At 46.3% G+C, this 21,290-nt stretch overlaps 1 protein-coding gene across 1 annotated transcript in view; it reads right to left on the bottom strand.

Annotated features, from left to right (window-relative positions):
• grin2ab (glutamate receptor, ionotropic, N-methyl D-aspartate 2A, b) overlaps positions 1-21,290 on the bottom strand; it is a 96,784-nt gene that overhangs the window by 23,514 nt on the left and 51,980 nt on the right. The window contains exons 5-10 of the mRNA XM_053418710.1: positions 8,955-9,121; positions 8,692-8,826; positions 8,497-8,596; positions 5,782-5,987; positions 1,993-2,107; positions 1,651-1,853 (exon numbers count right to left, since the gene is read on the bottom strand). Of these exons, the coding sequence (XP_053274685.1) occupies positions 1,651-1,853; positions 1,993-2,107; positions 5,782-5,987; positions 8,497-8,596; positions 8,692-8,826; positions 8,955-9,121 (926 nt within the window). The remainder of the gene's footprint in view (positions 1-1,650; positions 1,854-1,992; positions 2,108-5,781; positions 5,988-8,496; positions 8,597-8,691; positions 8,827-8,954; positions 9,122-21,290) is intronic.

Below are 21,290 nucleotides of genomic sequence, written 5' to 3' on the forward strand. Positions count from 1 at the left end.
GTGATTTACACGTGTAATGTTTTCAGGATATAAACACACACGACACAAGAGTTACGTGTCTCGGTAAAGATCATGAAAACAGTTTTAAACAAGTTGTCATGTGGAGTTTCTGAGCTCAACACAGAGTAGTGTTCCAGTGCTGCTGTGTACACACACTGGATGTAACAGCTACATAGCATGTGATTCAGGGACAAACACATGATGAGTCATTATTATATAAAGTAAAACTGAGTGGGCCCAGTATAGATCTGTGCGGAGCAGAAGTGGACGAGCACAGAGCGGCTGATTGACGATTATGTTCTCAGACAGATTGAGCGTGAGAGGGCGAGATGCTGGAATGCAGCACAGAACACAACTGGGAAAAATAAAACCAGTAAAAGTTGAGATTACAGAGGAAACATGACTCGGCTGAGACCACAGGAGTTTTAAAAACCTCCACAGGTTTTTTTGCTCCAGACACACAACCTCACGTCTCCTGTGTGACCTCACGTCTCCTGTGTGACCTCACGTCTCCTGTGTGACCTCACGTCTCTCGCGTGACCTCACGTCTCTCGCGTGACCTCAAGTCTCTCATGTGACCTCAAGTCTCTCGCGTGACCTCACGTCTCTCGCGTGACCTCACGTCTGTCATCTGACCTCACGTCTCTCACGTGACCTCACGTCTCTCGCGTGACCTCACGTCTGTCATCTGACCTCACGTCTCTCATGTGACCTCAAGTCTCTCTTGGCACCTCACGTCTCTCATCTGACCTCACGTCTCTCGCGTGACCTCACGTCTCTCGCGTGACCTCAGGTCTCTCGTGTGACCTCAAGTCTCTCTTGGCACCTCACGTCTCTCGCGTGACCTCACGTCTGTCATCTGACCTCACGTCTCTCGCGTGACCTCACGTCTGTCATCTGACCTCACGTCTCTCATGTGACCTCAAGTCTCTCTTGGCACCTCACGTCTCTCATCTGACCTCACGTCTCTCGCGTGACCTCACGTCTCTCGCGTGACCTCAGGTCTCTCGTGTGACCTCAAGTCTCTCTTGGCACCTCACGTCTCTCGCGTGACCTCACGTCTCTCGCGTGACCTCACGTCTCTCGCGTGACCTCACGTCTGTCATCTGACCTCACGTCTCTCATCTGACCTCACGTCTCTCACGTGACCTCACGTCTCTCGTGTGACCTCAAGTCTCTCTTGGCACCTCACGTCTCTCGCGTGACCTCACGTCACTCGCGTGACCTCACGTCTCTCGCGTGACCTCACGTCTCTCATGTGACCTCAAGTCTCTCTTGGCACCTCACGTATCTCATGTGACCTCACGTCTCTCATGTGACCTCACGTCTCCTGTGTGACCTCACGTCTCTCATGTGACCTCACGTCTCTCATGTGACCTCACGTCTCTCACGTGACCTCACGTCTCTCATGTGACCTCATGGGGAGGCAGATGTTAACAAAAGGGAGAATGTCGTGGAGCAACAGCTTGCTCTGATGTTAATAGACAAAAGCAGAAGGCTACACAAGAAAGAGAAACAACACAACCTCTGTCCAGAACAAACATCTGCAACACCTCCGGTTCAGGGAGCATTTTTCCAGATGGCTCTTGATTTGACGAGCGCTGGGTGGGGAATCTGACCGTGGGCGTACTGGTGTGTGTGGGCACTCACTCTTTGACGTGCTTGCGGCAGGGCACCGAGTTCCTCATGCAGGTGCCGGTGAGGATGTCCACGTTGTCCACGATGACGAAAGGCTTCTCCTCCAGGGTGACGATGGAGAGGTGGTTCTCGTCCGCGTCCTCGTCCCCGTGGCAGTTGTACCGCGGCCACACGGGGAACATCAGAGACAGGGTCCCGTTCTCCCAGCGGCCCATCTGCACACACACACACACACACACACACACACACACACACACACACACACACAAATCAGAGGGGGAGCCATCTTAATTAAAGTGTTGTGACTTTTTAATTTCCTTGCTTCTTTGCAAATAGATTGTGTCAATTTGTTACCTTCTCCCACGTCCTCTCACTGTTCAGGACGATGACAACCAATTTGGGGTTTGCCTGGTAACCATCTGGAGTGAACGATAAGTCTCGCCCTTCGTTCCACACATGCATCATGTGTCTGTCGGGGGGGGGGGGGGGGGCAGAGAGCAGGAAGCTGTTATTTGCTTTTGTTGTTGCATTTGTTAAAGAGTGTTTGCGAGCGTGTGTGCACGAGAGCAGATACATTTGAAATAACAAGTTAAGCACTCTGTAATCACTGCAAGAGCATCCACTTCAAATCAATGCTGTCTTCACCCACTGCCAGTGCATGCATGCCTGAGTGTGTGTGCGCGTTTGAACACACACACACGCGCACACACACACACGTCTATTTGTGTGTAGGAGGGGGAAGAGTCAGAGGCCACATATCTCTCCCATCAACATTCTGCATTGATTTCTCCGCAGATATTCGCCTGAAAGACAAGTCCCTGTGAAACGAGGCTGCCCTCGCTCTCTTACTCACCAGCTTGCATACGCAAACACATCCTGAGCTGAAACACTTACACACTCGCTAAAGAGAAGCCGGAGAGGGGAGTAAATGAATCGCCATCACACGCAGCGATATGGGATTAAGAATACACTCACTCCCTGCAAAACTGTTTTCAGGAGGAGAGGTTAGAGGCTTGTTAAGACGGCGATAATAGCCTGAGTTCCCCCCGGGGGGTGGGGGGTGGGATGGAGGGGGGGTGTTGAAGGAAGTTTACTGCTAAGACCAAATCACGAGAGGGACAGCAGAGCAAACTTCTCAGTTCTCTGCCTTGTGTTGTGTTTCATTAGAAGTGCTTTGATTCATTTTGACGCGGTAATATTTAACAGGGTTGGTCGGGTAATTCCATATGACTGAAATATCATCGGACTAGAACAGAACATTTCTATCTTTCAGCTTCAATCCACATTACTCCAGTGTCACATCTACAGAGGAGTTCTTCACTTGTGAGTCGCTCTATATCATTTATTCATCTAATAATGTACGTTAAATGCTTTAAATATTCACATATTCACCGTGTCATTATTCTGAAACAAAGAGTCAAGGAGGGAAACTAAAACAACACGTCTGTTTTTAGGTCAGACAGGGCACAGTCCCACGGAGGACTCCATGCATGAACTCAAATGTTGCGACAGGAAGTCGAGACGCATGAGGAGAAACGCCTGAGTGCTGTTTTACATGCACCCTGCGGCGGGGCGGGGGGGAACCGTGATAATTACACTGCAGTTCAAACAGGTGGGACTTTACATCGTCTCATCTGCGGGAGACGAATCCGAGTGGACGCACAGAAATATTGTGGTCGGACGGCGGATCAGAGAGCGGTTCATTAATCGTCTGTTTTCACAAAGACTTGGAAACAGGCCTGTGCTCTTTCTGAAAAGCAGAAGCTCTCACGTTGAGACGAGAGTAAATAAAAGCTCCTCGTGTCCCTGCAAGAAACACTGAACCTCCCTGCAGTGGGTTTCCCCTCGTTCCCTCAGCAAACACACATAATTAAATACAAAAAAACAACACATTTACACACAAGGAGCACCTCTTTTCGCTAAACGAAAAAAATCCCTCTGTTGTCACTGTAGATTAAGATGTTTCTCACTATTAGTAGCGACAAGACAAATACCTATTTTTGTGTGTGAAGAACCCTCACGATGCAGCAGGTAGTGCCCTTGTCACAGTGCATTGCCGTGGCTGAACACATGCAGCAGGAACAGTGTCGCGGTCTATTCTGGGAAACCGCTGTCTCCTCCGGTTTCAGGTTTGTTGCCATTTCTGGGGAAATATTTCCATCCCTGCATATAAGGCTGGTGGTTTTTTTTTTAAGGTATGTAAAATAGCCAGATTCCACTTTATAGATTCACGTGGGCATGAATATGTATGTTTCGCGTTAATGGCGCTTTTAAAACAAAAAGGTAGCGCTGCATCAAATAAGGAGTTCAATGATTTATACGTTTCTCTATGCAAAACTATATCTGCTTTAACCAGAAGTTCAATGAGGGTTTAATTGAATCAGCTTCGGAGAGAAAAATATAAAATAGCTGCTACTGTAAAACACCATCTTTAAAATCGGCTGCTAGAAGTCGGCAAAGTACTGGGGCGGCCATTGTGAGAACTTTCCTAATAGAAGTATGAATAAAGAAAGAACTCAGGCTCCTTCCATTCTGTATAAATCGGAGCAAGGAGCATCTTTTCAGAGGAAAAGTGACAGCTTAGGGGTTTGCATGGTACAGTGGCTCCATCAAGCAGAATAACCTTTTGAAATTTACTACCAGGGCAAGCCTCGATAAAGACCTGCTCTATTGTGCAGCCAAAACACACAGAGCGCGAGTCAGGGATATTCATTCCTGTCAGGCAGGACTGACGGCGTTGATAGTGTCTTCTAAGAGCCGGATTATGTTGTCCCCTTTTTTCCTCTCCTGTTTTTACACTGCGGCAAGACTGTATCTAGACTAATGTATGCAGGGTCCCGATCACAGCCTCACCACTTCCAAATCAGAGAAGGGAAAACCCAACCTGTCAGATGAGTACCACCAAAATTGGCGCCCGCTTGTTTTGTCAAATATGCAAATTCCATCTAATAAGTTGGTGAAACAAATGGCACCTCTGACAGGGAGGGGAAAAAATATAAAATAACTCTTTCAGAAAAAGGTTTGAGCTGCAATTGAGGTTTGTGTTATATTAGATCAACCTGTCAACAGCTGCAGGGTTGTGTACGCTTTGATATATACGCAGTTGGGTTAATAAGAGAGGCAATGGGATGATAAAGCCATTATGGAGAAAATAATAATGCTGTGGCTCTCGTTCTAATGAGGCAGCTCATAAGTCATCATGGATGAGCGGGAGCTGGAAACCTGACCGTCATGTTTTAACTCTCCTGAATTATTAATCATATTTGAGCCAGTGTGAGCTTCATATTCATATAGGAAGCCTGAGAAATATACGACTGACAGACTCTGTATCTGACGATGACATTTGTGAATATGCAGAACAAATGTGCGTCGTGTGTGTGTGTGTGTGTGTGTGTGTGTGTGTGTGTGTGTGTGTGTGGGTGTGTGTGCTGATGGATTTCACTGTTTCCTCACCGCAGGAACTTCAGAGAGGAGAACACACACGCAGACTGGTAGACGACAGACACATGCACGTGTACACACACTCGTGCACCACACACAAACACACACACACACACACACACACACACACACACACACACACACACACACAGACACACACACACACACACAGAGACTAACATATATGTGTCACCCACTGAGCATTGTAACGAGAAAAAAGACGGAGAACAAAGCTGGTAAAAGCTGCTTAAATATTGACTTGAAGACAGTGAGTGCAGTCACGTGATGCAAAGTGCACACACACACACACACACACACACACACACACACACACACACACACACACACACTCACACAACGATTCTAGTTAACACAGGGCACCAACAATGGGGAGGTGTGCCTGAAGTTCAATTCTTTGTGTCTGAACTAAAGCGTCGTAATGAGCTCACACACGGAGCAGCCGTGTACACAACAGTGAATAGTGTTAAATGTCATTAGACATCACAGTGTTACACAATGCTGTCATCTCTGCTTCCCTCTCTTCCCTTCCACCCCTCTCATTAATACATTCAAAAGAAGTTACGTAAGACCGCTCGACACTCGGCTGCAAAGATAAACAGAGTTATGCAAGTCCCTAGACCTTGATCACCTCACACACACACACACACTCACACGCACGGACACACACAGACACACACACACCTGCGCAGGGCACTAGGTGGGAGCTTCCCCGGGCTCCGGTCGGATGCTGTGCTGTAGCAGCTGCTTTGGGCCTCCGGCAGCTCCCCTTTCTCCCGCAGCATGGAGGTGGCTGCAGTGGTAATGATGCCCACTCCATCGCGGACCCGGGTCTCCAGTGGATACTCCCAGTCGTCGTAGGACACAGAAATCATCCCCAAGGGAAACACCTGAGCGGGAAGAAGAGGAGATCTGAGAAGAGGCACATATGTTGTGTTAAAATGCAATTTGTCTTCTATTTGACATTTTCACTCCTGATTTAAAAAAATCCATATGTAGCCGTCCAAGGTGTGAACTGGATGATTTATTTGTCCATTGTGTCGACCTGACATTATTCATCTCTGGCCATGAAAGAAGTCACTTTTCCAATAGAATAACTAAAGAGCTCTTTAGATTTATCTCAGCAGCAGACGGAGCAAACATGAGAAGATGCCAGCGCTCTAATCTGTCAGTCCACCCCTCAACATTTTGTTTTTAATTTGTCTCCGACTGTAGAATCAGATCCTGTCTAAGGTGTAAAAATCACACAAACACAAACAGGAACGTTGAGTGAAGGAGAAAGACGGAGGAGAGGAGGAGGAGGAGAACATCTGTTTGGGAGGTGTTGGGGGAAAGGTAAGCAAACACTGGAGATGTTTCCAGTTTTAATCTGATCGGGGAACATTTGAGCGGATTCTATTTGTGTACTTAGAAGATGTTTGGATCAGGGCTACCTGACACCGAACCCAGCTGACAATGGGCGAGAGGTTCATCCTGAACAGGTCACCAGCATATCTCAGGGATAACATGCAGACAAAGAGAAAGCTGGGATTCGAACCAGGAACCTTCTTGCCATGAGGCAGCAGTGCAGAATATTGAGTCACACAGCTAAAGGTGAGGAGCTTCGGTTAGAACACGGCATGATCGCTGGTACCTGACTGGCTGGTTTAGGTATTTCTGAAGCTGTCGACTTCACTGTCAAACACAACAGTTTCTATGGTTTATCCCGAATGATGCATAAAACCAAAACTATCCAGTGATCTGAGGTTCTGCAGAAGGGAATAACCTCGATGATGAGGGGATGACCGGACTGGTTTAAATCTGACTGGGAAGAGGCTACAGTAGCTCACATAACAACTGAATCATCTCAGAATGCACAACACGTCCAAGCTTGAGGCAGATGGGCTCCAACAGCAGAAGAGCATGTTGGGTTCCACTGTTGTCAGCCAACAACAGACACGTGAGGCTGCTGTGTGCACAGGCCAAAAAAACAAGAACTGGACAGATGAAGACTAAAAAACCTGCTCGGATGAGTGGTGACGGTCAGAGTCTGGCGATAACAGCACGAATCCATGGACAGAAGCGGCTCTATGTCAACAGTCCAGGCGGGTGGTGGTGTAATGATGTGGGGAATGTTTTAATGAAACACTTTGGACCCGTTAATTGAGTGTTGTTGCAGACAATGTGTGCCCCTCTATGGCCACAATCCTCTTCTAATGGCTACTTCCAGAAAGATAATGGACAAAGCCAAAGAGCAAAAATCCTCTTATGCTGATTTCACGAGCTTAGCGAAGTTCAGTGGCCTCAGATCGGAATCCAGTTGAAAGCCTCTGGAATGATGCAGAACAGGAGGTTGTGCAGTCAGGTCAACAGAATGTTTTCAGCATCTTGTGGTACAGAGCAATGAGGCTGTTCTTAAAGTGATAGGTCGTCATCTGAGGACCAATTAGCCTCTGGGGGCAACAATCAAAATATTTCAAGGCTGTAGGGTGTAGACGATTGAAACCAAGACTCAAGGGACTCTTCTTACTTTAAGGTTTAAAGGCGGGAGGTTGTAATGCTCTCACTCAAAACCCTGAGCTCGGACTCAAATATGCTTGTGCTTGGATTTCCTGCGCTACAGCTTTAGCTCTTCTTCTTGCGTTTACATTGCTTCTATGCAAGTGCAGAACTCTTGGGTTTCTCCTCTGCTCCTTTGATTTTCATGTGCAACAAGTCTTTCAAATCCCCCCCGACCGTAGAAGGCTTGAGCGATGAATTGTCCCGCCCTCCATGAGCAGGGGAGAAATCAGAGCTCTAGATGTTTCACACACAGAAGCTGAGTGCAAGCCAAAGAGCTGGAGCGCAGGAAAGCTAAGCACAAACAGGGTATATTTGAGTGAGAGCATATTAAAATCTGAACATGAAGCTTTTGAATAAAGTTAGGAAACAAAAACCCATAATCCTCCATTCTCCATAAACCGTTTACAGTCCAACTAGTTTCTCTTTTTGCAGATGTCTTGAGTCCAGGTGACCTTTTACCTGATCTCTATGAGCAGCTATGTGCTTTTGAATGCAGAACAAATGTAAAAGCAGAGAGCTGATGCATTTCAGTCACTGTGTTCTGCATCTTTTGCTGAATCCCTACCTGATGGTCAAACTAGAAACAGAAACCAGAAGACTACCAGCCCCATAATCCCTCACATGCAGAATCTGTTTATTTTTTATGGTGCTCCTCATGAAGTGCTCGCTGAGTATGATTTCCAGAAACATCGAGTTATTGCTCTAATGTGTTTCCTATTAGCTGCAGAGAGGAGAGGAGAGGAGAAACTCAGGGAGGAGGCAGCAGACGACCTGCAACAGCCTGGAATCAGACACACGGCTTGTCCTGTCAAACCATTGAAATGTGGCCACCTGTTACCACATATGGGGCCTCAGTACCTCGGGGGTAAAGTCTGGGTTGCCAGTGGTGAGACTGGACACGATCCAGATGTAACCGGCTCCGATGAGACCCAGAGAGCGAGCTTCCTCCATTATATACCTGTGGAGGAGGAGGAGGAGAGTCTGAGAGTTATTAAAGATCCACGGTGTGCGACAGACATATCGAAAGAAAATGAGAAAGAAGCAAACACTCACAAAGCCTCATCCTTGGAGCAGTACAGCAGTATAACAGGACTCTGGATCCTCTTGAGGGCGATGTGTGATTTAGAGTTTGGGTCTCCATCTATGGCATCGAGCGTCACCACACTCTGCAGGTCCCAGCGCACAAAGCTGTAACAACACACCACTAAATATTCCCAGGTACTTCATCTTGACGGCTGCAGTAAATAAAGGTTAAGAGAGTGTGTCTGGTGTGTCGGTGAGTGTGTGTGTACACGGGAGGGGTGTGTATTCATCACCTGTGATCCACAGTTGTCTTCAGCGTGCTGATGAAATCCTGGTACCCGGGGAACTTTGATGTGACGATAGAAAAAATGTGCCAGTCGTACTCCTCCATGATGGAGAGCATGAGCAGGGCCTCCTGCTGCAGAGCGGCGCCGAACTGGAAGAACGTGGACTTCTCATCCTGCAACGAGACAGACAGTGGACACTCATCAAGGTGCATGAGTTAATACAGACAATGAATAAAACAAAAAGAAACAGGAGCTGGAGTTGGAGGAAATGTTTTCAGTTGTTCGATCAGTGAGTCAGAGCGGGAGAGAGAGGGAGATGAGAGAAAGTGTGAGTGTTGGAGAAATGACGAGGAGCGAGGGAAGATGGGGGAAAGAGCGAGAGACAATGAGAGAAGTCCACAACTGCACAGCAAAGGAAGTGAGCGCCGGCAATAGGGGGGGGGCCTAACGGTCGGACACAAGCGCCTCAGAACTCACAGGTTTGATTCCCTTCCACCCTCTAGAAGCCTTTTCAACAACAACATGTGCATCGTCTGGAATGCTAATTGAGCCAAATACAGCCATCACTGTTGAATGGGATTTTCCTGAGCTGCAGGAAATGATGGTGATGTTTTTTTTTTAAAAGCCGTTACACTCGGAGTCCGAGGATCTCCTCCAGAAACTGTGGCTCCAGACTTTACAGCATTAATTCACAATGTCACGTTCAGTTCAATAATTTAGCCTCAGTGTGAGAACAAGAGGCAGCAGCGAGCGTCACCAGAAAATAACTAAAGCAGCTTTAAAACAGACCAAAGTGAGTGTAGATGGAATAAGTTGCTAATGACTGCAGAATGAATGTTTGCATAAAGTGTGAGCTGGGCTTCCCCCGTGGGAAACAACCAATAGACGACAACGCAATCAGAGGAGGACTGGAGAGGGAGAGGGAGAGAGAGGGAGGGGAGAGGGAGGGGAGAGGAAGAGAGAGAGAGGGAGAGGGAGAGAGAGAGAGAGAGAGAGAGGAAGGGAGGACAAATTGAAAAAGGTGAATGAGAATAAATGCTCTGGTCCTGTGAGTGAGATTTAGATACCTGCAGCAAGAGAGTGAGAGTCTTTGGAGGAAAACTGAAACATCAAATCTCCTCACAAGGTCCTCTCTCTCTCTCTCGCTCTCTCTCACTCACTCACACTCACACACACACACACACACACACACATGCTGTAACACAACTTCCACAGAGGGCATCAAAGAACGTGACACAATAAACATCAAAGCTCTCTTAAACACACATGGAGAATCAGCTGTCAGCCCGTCTCTGCCATAAACACCACCACCTGTGTGTGTGTGTGTGTGTGTGTGTGTGTGTGTGTTTGTGTGCAGATGCATGTAGGCTTTGTGGCTCTAGTCTTGTCTTTAGCTGAACATAAAGCTCTCACTTCTGGCCAACACACACACATAAATCATGGCCCCGCAGAGATTTAGCTCCCCTCACTCCGCCGCTACAGAAGAGGCAGGAAAGCGAGGAGAGGATGAAATTGTACTTCAAAAGATCTATCTCACTGTTTCCATCTGTGTGTGCGTGTGTGTTTGTGTGTGTGTGTGTGTGTGTGTGAGTGTGTCTATAGGTGTGTGCAGCGTCACACTTTATCCAGATTTAGAGGAGGAAAAAAAGGGAAAGACAAATATCCCTCAGTGTTAGGCAACAGGCACACACTCAATTTTACCCAATAACGGCGACACACAAGCACAGGTACAAACAGGCGCTAACACACACTCGCACACACACACGTACAACTGTATACCCGCACACACATCAGTGCTGATACACTGTTTGTCAGGTGTTCAGTCAACAGAACCATCTGGTAATTGCTAAAAGGATAATTCTGCTGTATTACTCGCGCCAGGGAGGTTATGTCTACATCTGTGTTAGTTTGTTTGTGAGCAAGATTACACGACAACTACTGGATGGATTCACATGGAACCTGGTGGAAGGATGCATGATGGGTCGGGGGAAAAACCCATTACATCTGTGTGTGGATCCCGATAAGGAATATGCGCTTTTTCCCTTATTAAGAGGACTCTGTGTCTGTGTGTGTGTGTTTGTGTGTGTAACTTGGTGCCCTCTACTGCCTGACATTCTAGTTATATGTTTTCAGAATATATATCTACAGATGACTACATCACAACACAATCAAGCGAGTTGGACAGTTGTTGAGCTGCATGATATAAATCACTTGATGTGGCTATAAATTAGAAAGTGAGGTCACACCAGAATTGAGCTGGAAGTAAAAGTAATGTTCCATTCAACCTTGTTTTTTTTAATGTTTGTTTGAAATATGTATAATTTTTTGCAGTTTTAATATCAAGAGCCATAATTCCCCTTTAGGTAATTCATCAGTTAAAAAATGCCAAATATTTTGCTGCTTCTCAAAACTTCATTAACCGTCGGTTTTGGTTTGTTGCTTTGGACGTTGTATTTTAAAGTGTCACCTTGAGCTTTAATGTGGGATTTATTACTACTTACCCTCTTTTGAAGTATTCATTAACTGAGGATAGCAAATAATAATTACTTAAAGGCCTGAACGCACACAGGCACGCACACAAACACACACAGGAGAGGAGAAGGCAACACACATCACCTAAAAACACCCACTGGGCAGGACAACGGGTGCCAGAGAGGTGTTAACGTGTGAAAGGCCACAATCCTAATTACATCATGAACAGTGACAATAACCTCAAGTGATGTTATTCACAAAATCACTGATGTAATGAAGTGTTATATTTTTTATTTCTATATTAATAAGACGTACATATATGGCAGCATGTACATGGTGACAGGATGAGGCTGCTGCAGAGACGGTGCTACATGGCAAACGTATCATGTTCATAACATGCTCTTAACATGTTTAATATTTACACCTGTCATCGTGGTCTACTGCACACACGTGACCCTAACCCTTTTAGATACCTTCACAAACTGATGGGAGGAGAGGAGGGAGGAGAGGAGAGGAGGAAGGAGAGGAGGGAGGAGAGGAGAGGAGAGGGGGAAAGAGGAGAAGGCAACACAGGGACATGAGGAGGAGAGGAGAGGAGACAGTGAAAGAGGAGAGGAAAATGCGATGAGGGGACGAGAGGAGGAGAGGAGAGGAGACAGTGAAAGTGGAAAGGGGGAGGTGACGAGGGGATTAGAGGAGAGGATACTGTGAAGGAGGAGAGGAGGAGGCGACAAGGGGATGAGAGAAGAGGAGAAGGCAACAATGGGACAAGAAGCGAAGAGGAGAGGAGGCAATGAAAGAGGAGAGGAGGAGGTGACAAGGGGATGAGAGGAGAGGATACTGTGAAAGAGGAGAGGAGGAGGCAACAAGAGGATGAGAGGATGAGAGGAGAGGAGAAGGCAACAAGGGGACAAGAGGAGGATAGGAGAGGAGAAGGCAACAAGGGGACAAGAGGATGAGAGGAGGAGAGGAGGAGAGGAGGAGGAGAGGAGAGGAGAAGTGAGGATGTGGTAAGAATATAGAATGAATGAGGGCCAAGTCTTTTTAGAAGACTGGGGGGGTGAAGGGCTCAGGATGATAGTTGTTGAATTATAAAAGATAAAAAGACTCGTTGACACAGACCTGCATCTTCTCATCAAATCACACAAGTCCACCAAGAAGTTCACAAATGAATAATGCACAGGGCGGTCGTTCATGCACACACACACACACACACACACACACACACACACACACACACACACACACACACACACACACACACACACACTAGCACACACACACGGCACACAAATGTATTTCCACATTATAACCCACATACCTAGAGATTTACTGATGACATCGTGCATCAATTATACAAATACCGTGAACTTCATGTACAGCCTCACATCCACCCACATGCTGACACACGCCACACACACACACACACACACACACACACATACACACACCCATGCACATGCACAAAGACCCTCAAAATATATCTTTACTCATACAGTGAGCCAACATACCAATGAATAATGCACAAAGTCCCTCAACACACTCACTCTCTCTCACACACACACACACACCCACACAGACACACATTTGCTATTCCATGTCAAAGTAAATTTTTGTTTACAGCCGTCAGATTAAATCATAATATGAAGGTGTGGAAAGAGCTGTGCAGATTCAGGCTAATGAGAGAAGAACTGACACATTTCTAGAAATCGCTGGGAGGAGGAAGGAGTCATGTGGGTTAAGAGAGGAGGAGGAGGAGGAGGAGTCGAGTCCTGCACGTGGTCAGGACGGACGAGGAGAGGACAAAGTGGACAAGAGCTGCGGAACCAAAAAGTAAAGTCTGGAAGAAAGGAACCGAGGGACATGAAACAATGCGTAAGGATGGAGCTGGTGTGCAGAATACTGAGGAATAGATGGGGGTGGTGGAGGAGGAGGAGGAAGAGGAGGAGGATGATGAGGCCAGCAATGTGCCATTTAAATGTTTAATGCAGTAGGTCAGCTAGGATGTAGCAGATGCATTTGGTTGCGATGACAGAGTCTGGCCCCCAGATGCTTTAAGTAAGTCTGCAAACAAAACTAGCACATCAACAAAACGTCCACGTGTCAACAAAGTAACGCTTCAGGGGTCAAACGCACACAATGAGTCGGTCCAGACTTTGATCAAAGCTGATTTGTAGAAAGATTGAACAGATTCTTGGTGAACTGATCTTTAGAATGTGTCCCTGAGAGTGAGAGGTGCAGGTAAGACACAAAACACCATTAGCTTGGTATGCAGAAATCATTTGAGCTAGTTGGCAGGTTTGAGAACAAGATTACCATGAAAGTCATGTATGATCCAATCAAATGAGAAGGATGTGAATGTGCCTACGTCAAGTTCCATACAGGAAGCCAGGCGAATACTTTCACAGAGAGTAAAAAACAAGGCAAATATTGGAATAAATGTCTTTTGGACTGGGGAGAGGCGGTGGACTAGTGGCAGAAACTTGGACTATGGGCAAAAAAGGTCTCTGGTTCGACTCCACGGAGAAACAACAAAAAGACGAACCTGGATTGATCCAAAAATCCAAGAGGATTCTCCCTACCCTGTCTAGTGCCCCTGAGCAAGGCACCTTACTCTCCGTGCGCCGTACATGGCTGCCCACTGCTCTGTGTGTCCTGCACCAGATGGGTTAAAAGCAGAGGTTAAATTTCCCTACAATTGTCTGTGCATGTGTTTGGGATAAATAAAAATATTTTTTTCAATAGACCTGAAGGCAGCTTATCAAAGTGAAGCAGCGTATTCTGTTTAATTCATGTGCTGAAAAAGCAAGTGGAGTGAACCTGGTGTGAACTCCTGACTCCTCACTCGATCCAGACACGGTCAGGTCGATGTTCCTCTGCAGCTGAGGTCTCACTGTACTGTTGAACCTCATCCGAGTCATTAACAGTCATTACACCCTTGCAGGTTAGTATGTTAGGAGGATTGAAATTGGGAGCACACAGACCCGGGGCCTGTGAAACATTAAAACTTCACTCCAGAGCGAGGCTGCTTCGCCGGGACACGTTTTTTCTGTTGCAGTCTAATTCTCCGTAAATGCCGAGCAGATGTTCTACAAAGTGTCGCGCTCACAAACACCACGGCTGAATCCATCCAGCCAACAAAGACTGAGCCCGGCAAAGCCACTTACACACACACACGCCGAGGGTAACACAGGAGGCGGCTGTCACTCGACCGGCATCGGAAGTGACACAGACGAAGAATCCGAGGGAGGTTGTACTTTCTAGTCTCCGCACTCGTTTATTGATTTCTCCGTGTGGGAGCTCTGCTTCGACTGCAGGAGATCTGCACACCCTTCACCAGCGTACGTCAGACGTGTAACATCAAGTGCTGCTCTCTGAGCATTTCTGAAGGCTGTGAGCACGTCAGCAACCTCCAGCATGAAGCGCAGCAGAAGAGATCCTCTCGACACTAACAGAATGTCAAGGCAGGTCCCTGAATGGAGAACAAGCGGCGGCCCCGCCCTGAAGCTCTTCAGAAAGCTCTTCAGTTCTCCAACCAGGAGACAGGTCCCAAAGCCCACATCCACTCACCCAGCGCCAGACGCTCCACGTTCCCAGGGCTGCCGGAGAGCCGCGGCATTTAGCCCGAAGACGGCGGCTCCCAATGCTAACAAAGACTACTTTACTATTTAACATGGGGTTGAGTCCCGCTGCCGGAGTCTACTGTAGTATTTAACAGCCTCGCGCTCCCCAGGCTAACACAGAATAGCATTTAACACAGCGTAGCCTAGCTCGGGCTCGTGGCGCTCTGGGCCTCACTGGTAATTCAGACATGCATGTAATGGACAGCAGCGCGGCCTGCAGCTGACGAGGCGCTCACAGTGTCACAGCAAAAAAAAACCTCCGAATGTAATAAGGGAGTGGAATACAACATGTCTCCAGACGCTGAAGGCACACTGACCTCCTCCACAACTTACTTACTGTCTCCTCACATTTACATTTGTGTGCAACCGAACTGCAGCAGCACAGATGGGTCTTCTCTGTTTGGAGTTAGCATGTTCTTCACGTGTCTATGTGGAGGTTTCTCCCGGGTTCCTCTCCCATGTCAAAGACTGACAGGTTAGGTTCATTGCCCATAGGTGTGAATGTGAGTGTTAGTTGATTGGCTGGTTGTTGGCCCTGAGATACGCTTGAGGGATCTGTCCAAGGTGAATCCTGCCTTTCGACCAATCTAAACTGGGATTGGCTCATGAAAATGTCTCGAAAACCACTTTAATAACCAGTAACCAACTTAATCTTGCTCATGATGGTGAATGGATGTGAGCCTCAGTCTCTGGTGCTACACAGGCCCAAAGGTTCCATATCCTAGTGGGGGTAATAAATATAGAATTCTGGTAAATATGTATGTACACGTGAGATCTGATGATGGACCAATAGAAGCATGTTTAATGGAGCACAGTAAACATGGAAAGAATGTTCTATTCAGAGATAAAGTTAAACCTGCAGCAGAAAGAAGTGTTTTACTTTCTGATGGTGGATTAAGGTTAATGGTCATTAATGCCAATAGGGAGAATAAAAGTCAGCAGTTTTAATACTGAAGTGTTTTGCCGAGAAAAATGCTGAGCAAGGCAAAAACCCAGAGTGTTTATGGGGAGGAAATGCCATAAGGATTTTAATTATATGGATTATGCAACGAACAGAATGTAATTTATGAGACAAAAGTCGGATTCAATCCCACTGAGGATTAGGACGCTTCTCCTTTGTACTTTGAAAACTGAGTCTCACGTTTTTTAATCTTGAATTTTTAGATCTGAAAATGATCAATTACATCAGAGCATCTTGATGAAAAGACGTGGAATATCGGTCACGTTTCTTTCTGAACTCGTAAATCTTTATAGCTGAAACTGGACTTTATCTACTGTAAATCTCAAAGAGAAAGTGAAATTCAAAACCCAAATGTTCCGATAAATATGATTCAAAGCAGAGGATATTTCAAAGATAAACGCAGTGGAGTTAAAATTTCAATATCAAGTATTCAGCAGTGATTAAATACAAAATTATTTAGTTTCTAATTAGACTGAAATCCTTGTGGCATTCTTCCCGAGAGAAGTGGTAATAGAATAGATTACCTCTAACCAAGACACTTCATTTAGGTTTCTGATGTGCTGCCTCCAGCATTTTTAAGCCAAATATTTAAGCGGGATATCACTCTAATTTGACTTTTTACCATTATTGTCATAAAAAAATAGAGGACCCACCTTTTGCATTTGCCACAGTGAGACTCTGACACTCTCTCCCTGCACTCGTTTACCTTATAGCTTTCTGAGGGAAGTCATAAACTCACATTTGTTTTCAAAAATCCATTAAAAACCGCTCGCAGCCATGGAGCCGCCGTGAAGAGCGAACACTCATCCATCACAACCGTGTCTTATATTTCTTTCCTGTCACAGTAAGCAGGGATTTTTCATTTTATTGAAGCTAAAAAAAACGAGTTATCAGTTACTAATGTGTGATGAGATTAGCAGGAGATTATCGATTTGTTAATCCAGTGTTATCACAGTCGGGACTGAACCGGGGCATCAGATGTTATCCCCAGACTAATATCAACACAAGCTTTTATTGACTGTATTTGTGTGTTTATTATATTTCATATGCTGCTGCTAAAATGTTTATTTTTCTTCAGTTTCATATTCTGACACCTGAGACCAATGCAGCTCCTCGACTTCTCACCGGCTCTATAATAACTTTATTCATATAAAGAAGTGTTTTTAGAACAGCTGTTACAAAGTGCTTCACAAAGAGGACAAATACAAACAATTACACAAAACAACATATGAACTATAAAGGGAAACTATGAGGCAACTTTGCATAAATTCAAACTGATTTTAATATACTACTTTTACTCCATAAAGCTCTGAATGGCCACTAAAGCCACTAAGTTATAAAACCCACTAACATCGGGCTTTTGTCTGCAACGTGAATTCGATCAGCCTTCACTCCTCGGTCAAACCACTCTGCAGCAGACTCTGGTTTTAATGGGCTCTGATTGGCTGCGATGGGAACGTGACACCCGGTTGAACACAAACATTTGGCAAGACATTGGGGTTAGGGTTAGAGAGAGCGCCTCACACACCAGGGGAAAAACAAACAGAAAGGCAATGTCCTCTACTGGCACAGTACATATAAAGTCCTACTCGGTACAAATCCTTTCACTCCAAACTTCTCATCTAAAAAAACTAAATGGGACCAAACTTTTTCTGTTGCTTCCTCTAACCTCTGGAATAGTGCCCTGCTCTGCATTACCTCAGATCATTTGAAATCTAATTTAAAAACTCATCTTTTAATCTTGCTTCTATTCAGCCTGATCCTGCTACTGTCTCTCTTATTCAACTCCTTTACTTTTTATGTTGTGCGTCTTTATCGAGCCGTTTTGTGTTGTTGTTCCTGGGTCTCGTTTGTGAAGCACTCTGACTGCTGCTAAATGAATTAATCTGACGTGACTCGACATTATGCTGCAGTTCAATCAAATTAGTTTCTTACCTAATTAAGGTTCAACTATTAAAGGTCTAATATTTGTTGCATATCACTAGAATAATAAAAAAAAAGCCCTTTTCCTTTGCAACACATTTACTTCCTCATCCAAATGCTGTGCAAATATATATTTTTCTCAAGTGTAATATGTATTCAATGAAAAAGGGAAAGTGCCAAAGAAACAATAATCGCTGCAGAGTAAATAAGCGAGCTGCTGTCAGACTCTGACAAATGGGAAGTAAAGATTTGCCTCGTTCTTTTCGGTTGAGGCTGTGAAACACAAACAGGCTCTTGCAACATTTTGGTTCAATTAGCAAAACTTTCTAACACACACGTTGTTAGGAGGAGAATTATTCCTAATTGGGACGGGAAGCAGACTGAGAAATTGCTTTCTGGTTGCTGTAGATTAATCAAAGTGTGAACCTCGGCATTGAATAACTGCTCGGGTCTATACAGTTTATTAATTTGATATTGCAATTTGTCGATAAATACCCAGCGTATGAGGAGTCGTTTCAGCTGCATTTTCCCCCAAGAAACGATCCATCAGCTGTCGTCTGTGAATCAAGAGCGAGACCCGGCTGACTCCATCACACGCCGCGCTGCACCACTGTGCAAAACACTCAACCACTAACTATTGAGAAGAAACGACAGGATTGTCAGGCGGAGGGAAGGGGAAATTAATTCCTCGGCGAAGCTTCGACGATTGCACAATGTGCCGGATGCTCGCCAAGCACCAACGGTTCAGTGTGTCTCCCGGTGTGGGAGCCTGTTGGTCGTGTGCACGGGGTTTTGGCCTTCGCCGATCCAGAGTGTCAGGATGCAGCTCACGGCAGAAGACTAATCACAACACCTGTTTGGGAGAGATTACAGAGGGATCCGCCAGAGCGCTGAAAGGCCTCGGCTTTATTAAAACTGAAGCGTCTGTCCAGCGTGTGACATCCAACCACGAGCACCTGGGAGGCAGGAGCACGAGAGGACGTGTCTATATATGGAGTGTGAGTGTGTGTGTGTGTGTGTGTGTGAGACTGTGTGTGTGTGTGTGTGTGTGCTGCCGCTGCCGTTTGAATAATAATAACTGTTTGACTTATAGAGCTTCGGAGCGGAAGCGATGTTAATGTTATTTCATCCCCCTACATGGAAAATAAATGACACACTCAACCCTTCTCTCTCTCCCCCCCCGCCCCCCCGCCCCTCCGCCTTATCAGTGAATGAATTTAAAACAGCTCAAGAACTGAGCGAGAACCTGCTTCCTCCTCCTCCTCTTCCTCCTCCTCCCTCTCCGCAGCCTCCATTGGCAAATCACATATGTATTGCCAGTTTGATATTTATAGCTGAAATGCCTTTAGGTGGAAGAAAGAAAAAAAAGAATCTCACTCTTTCTCTTACTCTCTCTCTCTCTTTCTTTCTTTATCTTTCTCTCTCTCTCTCTCTCCCTCGCAGCCCACTGATGGTGACTCTGTTGGACTTTAGAAAACCTTAGGCCTGGTGTAAAAATGGCCGAGTGAGTCAACCCGTCCCGTCTGACTGCCTCGGCGTTGATTGGTGGATCAGGCTAAACAGGCCAAGCGCCGCAGGTACGAGAGCAGGACGCCCAGTCGGGGGGGGTTTGGGGGGGTCGGGGCACCTGTCCAGTGCCGCTGCAGAACAGAATGGGGGGGGTCTGGCTGGTGCAGGGAGACCACGAGCCACAAGATGAATTAGACAACTCAGAGTGTGTTACTCGTCCTGCTGCTACACAAAGAGCTGCAGGCCCTGCTGAATACTCAAATATTGTTTTACCCCTGTTTTGCTTAAAATCACATTAGCCCAGTATTTCTTAAGTTCGTTCTTGACAGCCGCGGTATTATGTTCACTAAATATGTTAGAATAAGTTTATACAGTGACACAAACATCCGGGGGGCATCTGGGTTGTGTGCAGGGGGCGGAAGTGAAAAGTTTTTTTTTTTGCAGAGATTGTTTTATGGGTAAAAGAGGAGGTTGGACAAATCGCTAATTCTGCAGAGGGGAGAAAACGGGCAGCTGAAGGGGCATTCATTCATTATGTATAAGCCTTAGTCAGGTCTGTGTAAGCTTTTTACACCAAAAACACTCCCACAACACAATGGTGCACACACTCTCTCTCTCTCTCTCTCTCTCTCTGAAACACACTCACAAATCTTACATTTAGTTTTACCAGCAACAGGCTAACGCTCGTTTATCCCCCCCCCCCTCTCCTGTGCTGAGTTGGCCCACATCTGAGTCCATCTCCTCCCCAAAGTTCAATTATGCCCCCCCCCCCCCCCCCCCAGCCGTCTCCCCAGTGTCCTCCCTCCTTCCCTCTCCAATCCAGCCACTTGCTCTCATCGCTTTTGTTCACACGACAGTTACCATCCACTGTTACCATGGTAAATCAATGGTCAGTCTACAGATGGGAGCAGATTCATTTCTCCCTAGCGCATGCGCACACACACACACACACACAAACACACACACACACACACACAAACACGCATGCACACACAACACTCACGCTGTTTGCTTGCCGCTCTGGCATTCCACCACACTGGTAATGGATAGGTGTCGATGCTCTGTGTGGTCGAGTGCAAACGGGCAGATGCGAGCGTGCATGTGTGTGTGTGCGTCTGTGTGTGTGTGTGTGTGTGCGAGTGTGCGTGCGTGTGTGAGTGCGAGTGTGAACATGTGTGCTGCTAATGTGTCAAAGATCAGATAAAGTAAATCTATTTCCTTTACTAATTAAAGGAAGGCAGAGCTCCTCAAGGAAAAGACTGAATGTCAGGGCGCAGTGTGTGAGATGCGATAACCAAAGACACACAATTTCTTTCCATGCACCCACACATACACACTTTTCTCTGCACAAATTACCTTTGGCGGTGTGTATATTATCTCTACTGGGAAACTGTGGGGATTGGATGTATATTTTTGTGTGTGTGTGTGTGTTTGTGTATGTGTGTGTGTGTATGCGTTGAGTTGCTAAGTGTCCACTGGGGGAGTTAGAGCAGCTACATGGCAGATGCTTAAAGCCAGTGGCTATTAGACAGCAGAGCAGAGATAATAGGCTACGGCTGCCATTACCTACTACGCCTTATTAGCCAGTAACCAACCTGGAGACAAACAGACACACACACACACACACACACACACACACACAAACACACACACAGAGAGAAACGGGGCGAAATCTGTACTCTTGCATTCCTGTGTCTGCATCTGTGGGTGTGCACCAGCGAGCTCTACTGGGCAGCGCATGCTTGGAGAGACGGATGAGAGAGGAAGGGAGGAGACATCGTATCCTATTAGCGAGACAGATCTCTTCCAGATGGGGAGGGATGGAGGGATGGAGGGAGGGGGGAGGAGGCGGGA

The sequence above is a fragment of the Pleuronectes platessa genome, chromosome 3 (assembly GCF_947347685.1).
Source record: "Pleuronectes platessa chromosome 3, fPlePla1.1, whole genome shotgun sequence".
Taxonomy (NCBI): domain Eukaryota; kingdom Metazoa; phylum Chordata; class Actinopteri; order Pleuronectiformes; family Pleuronectidae; genus Pleuronectes; species Pleuronectes platessa.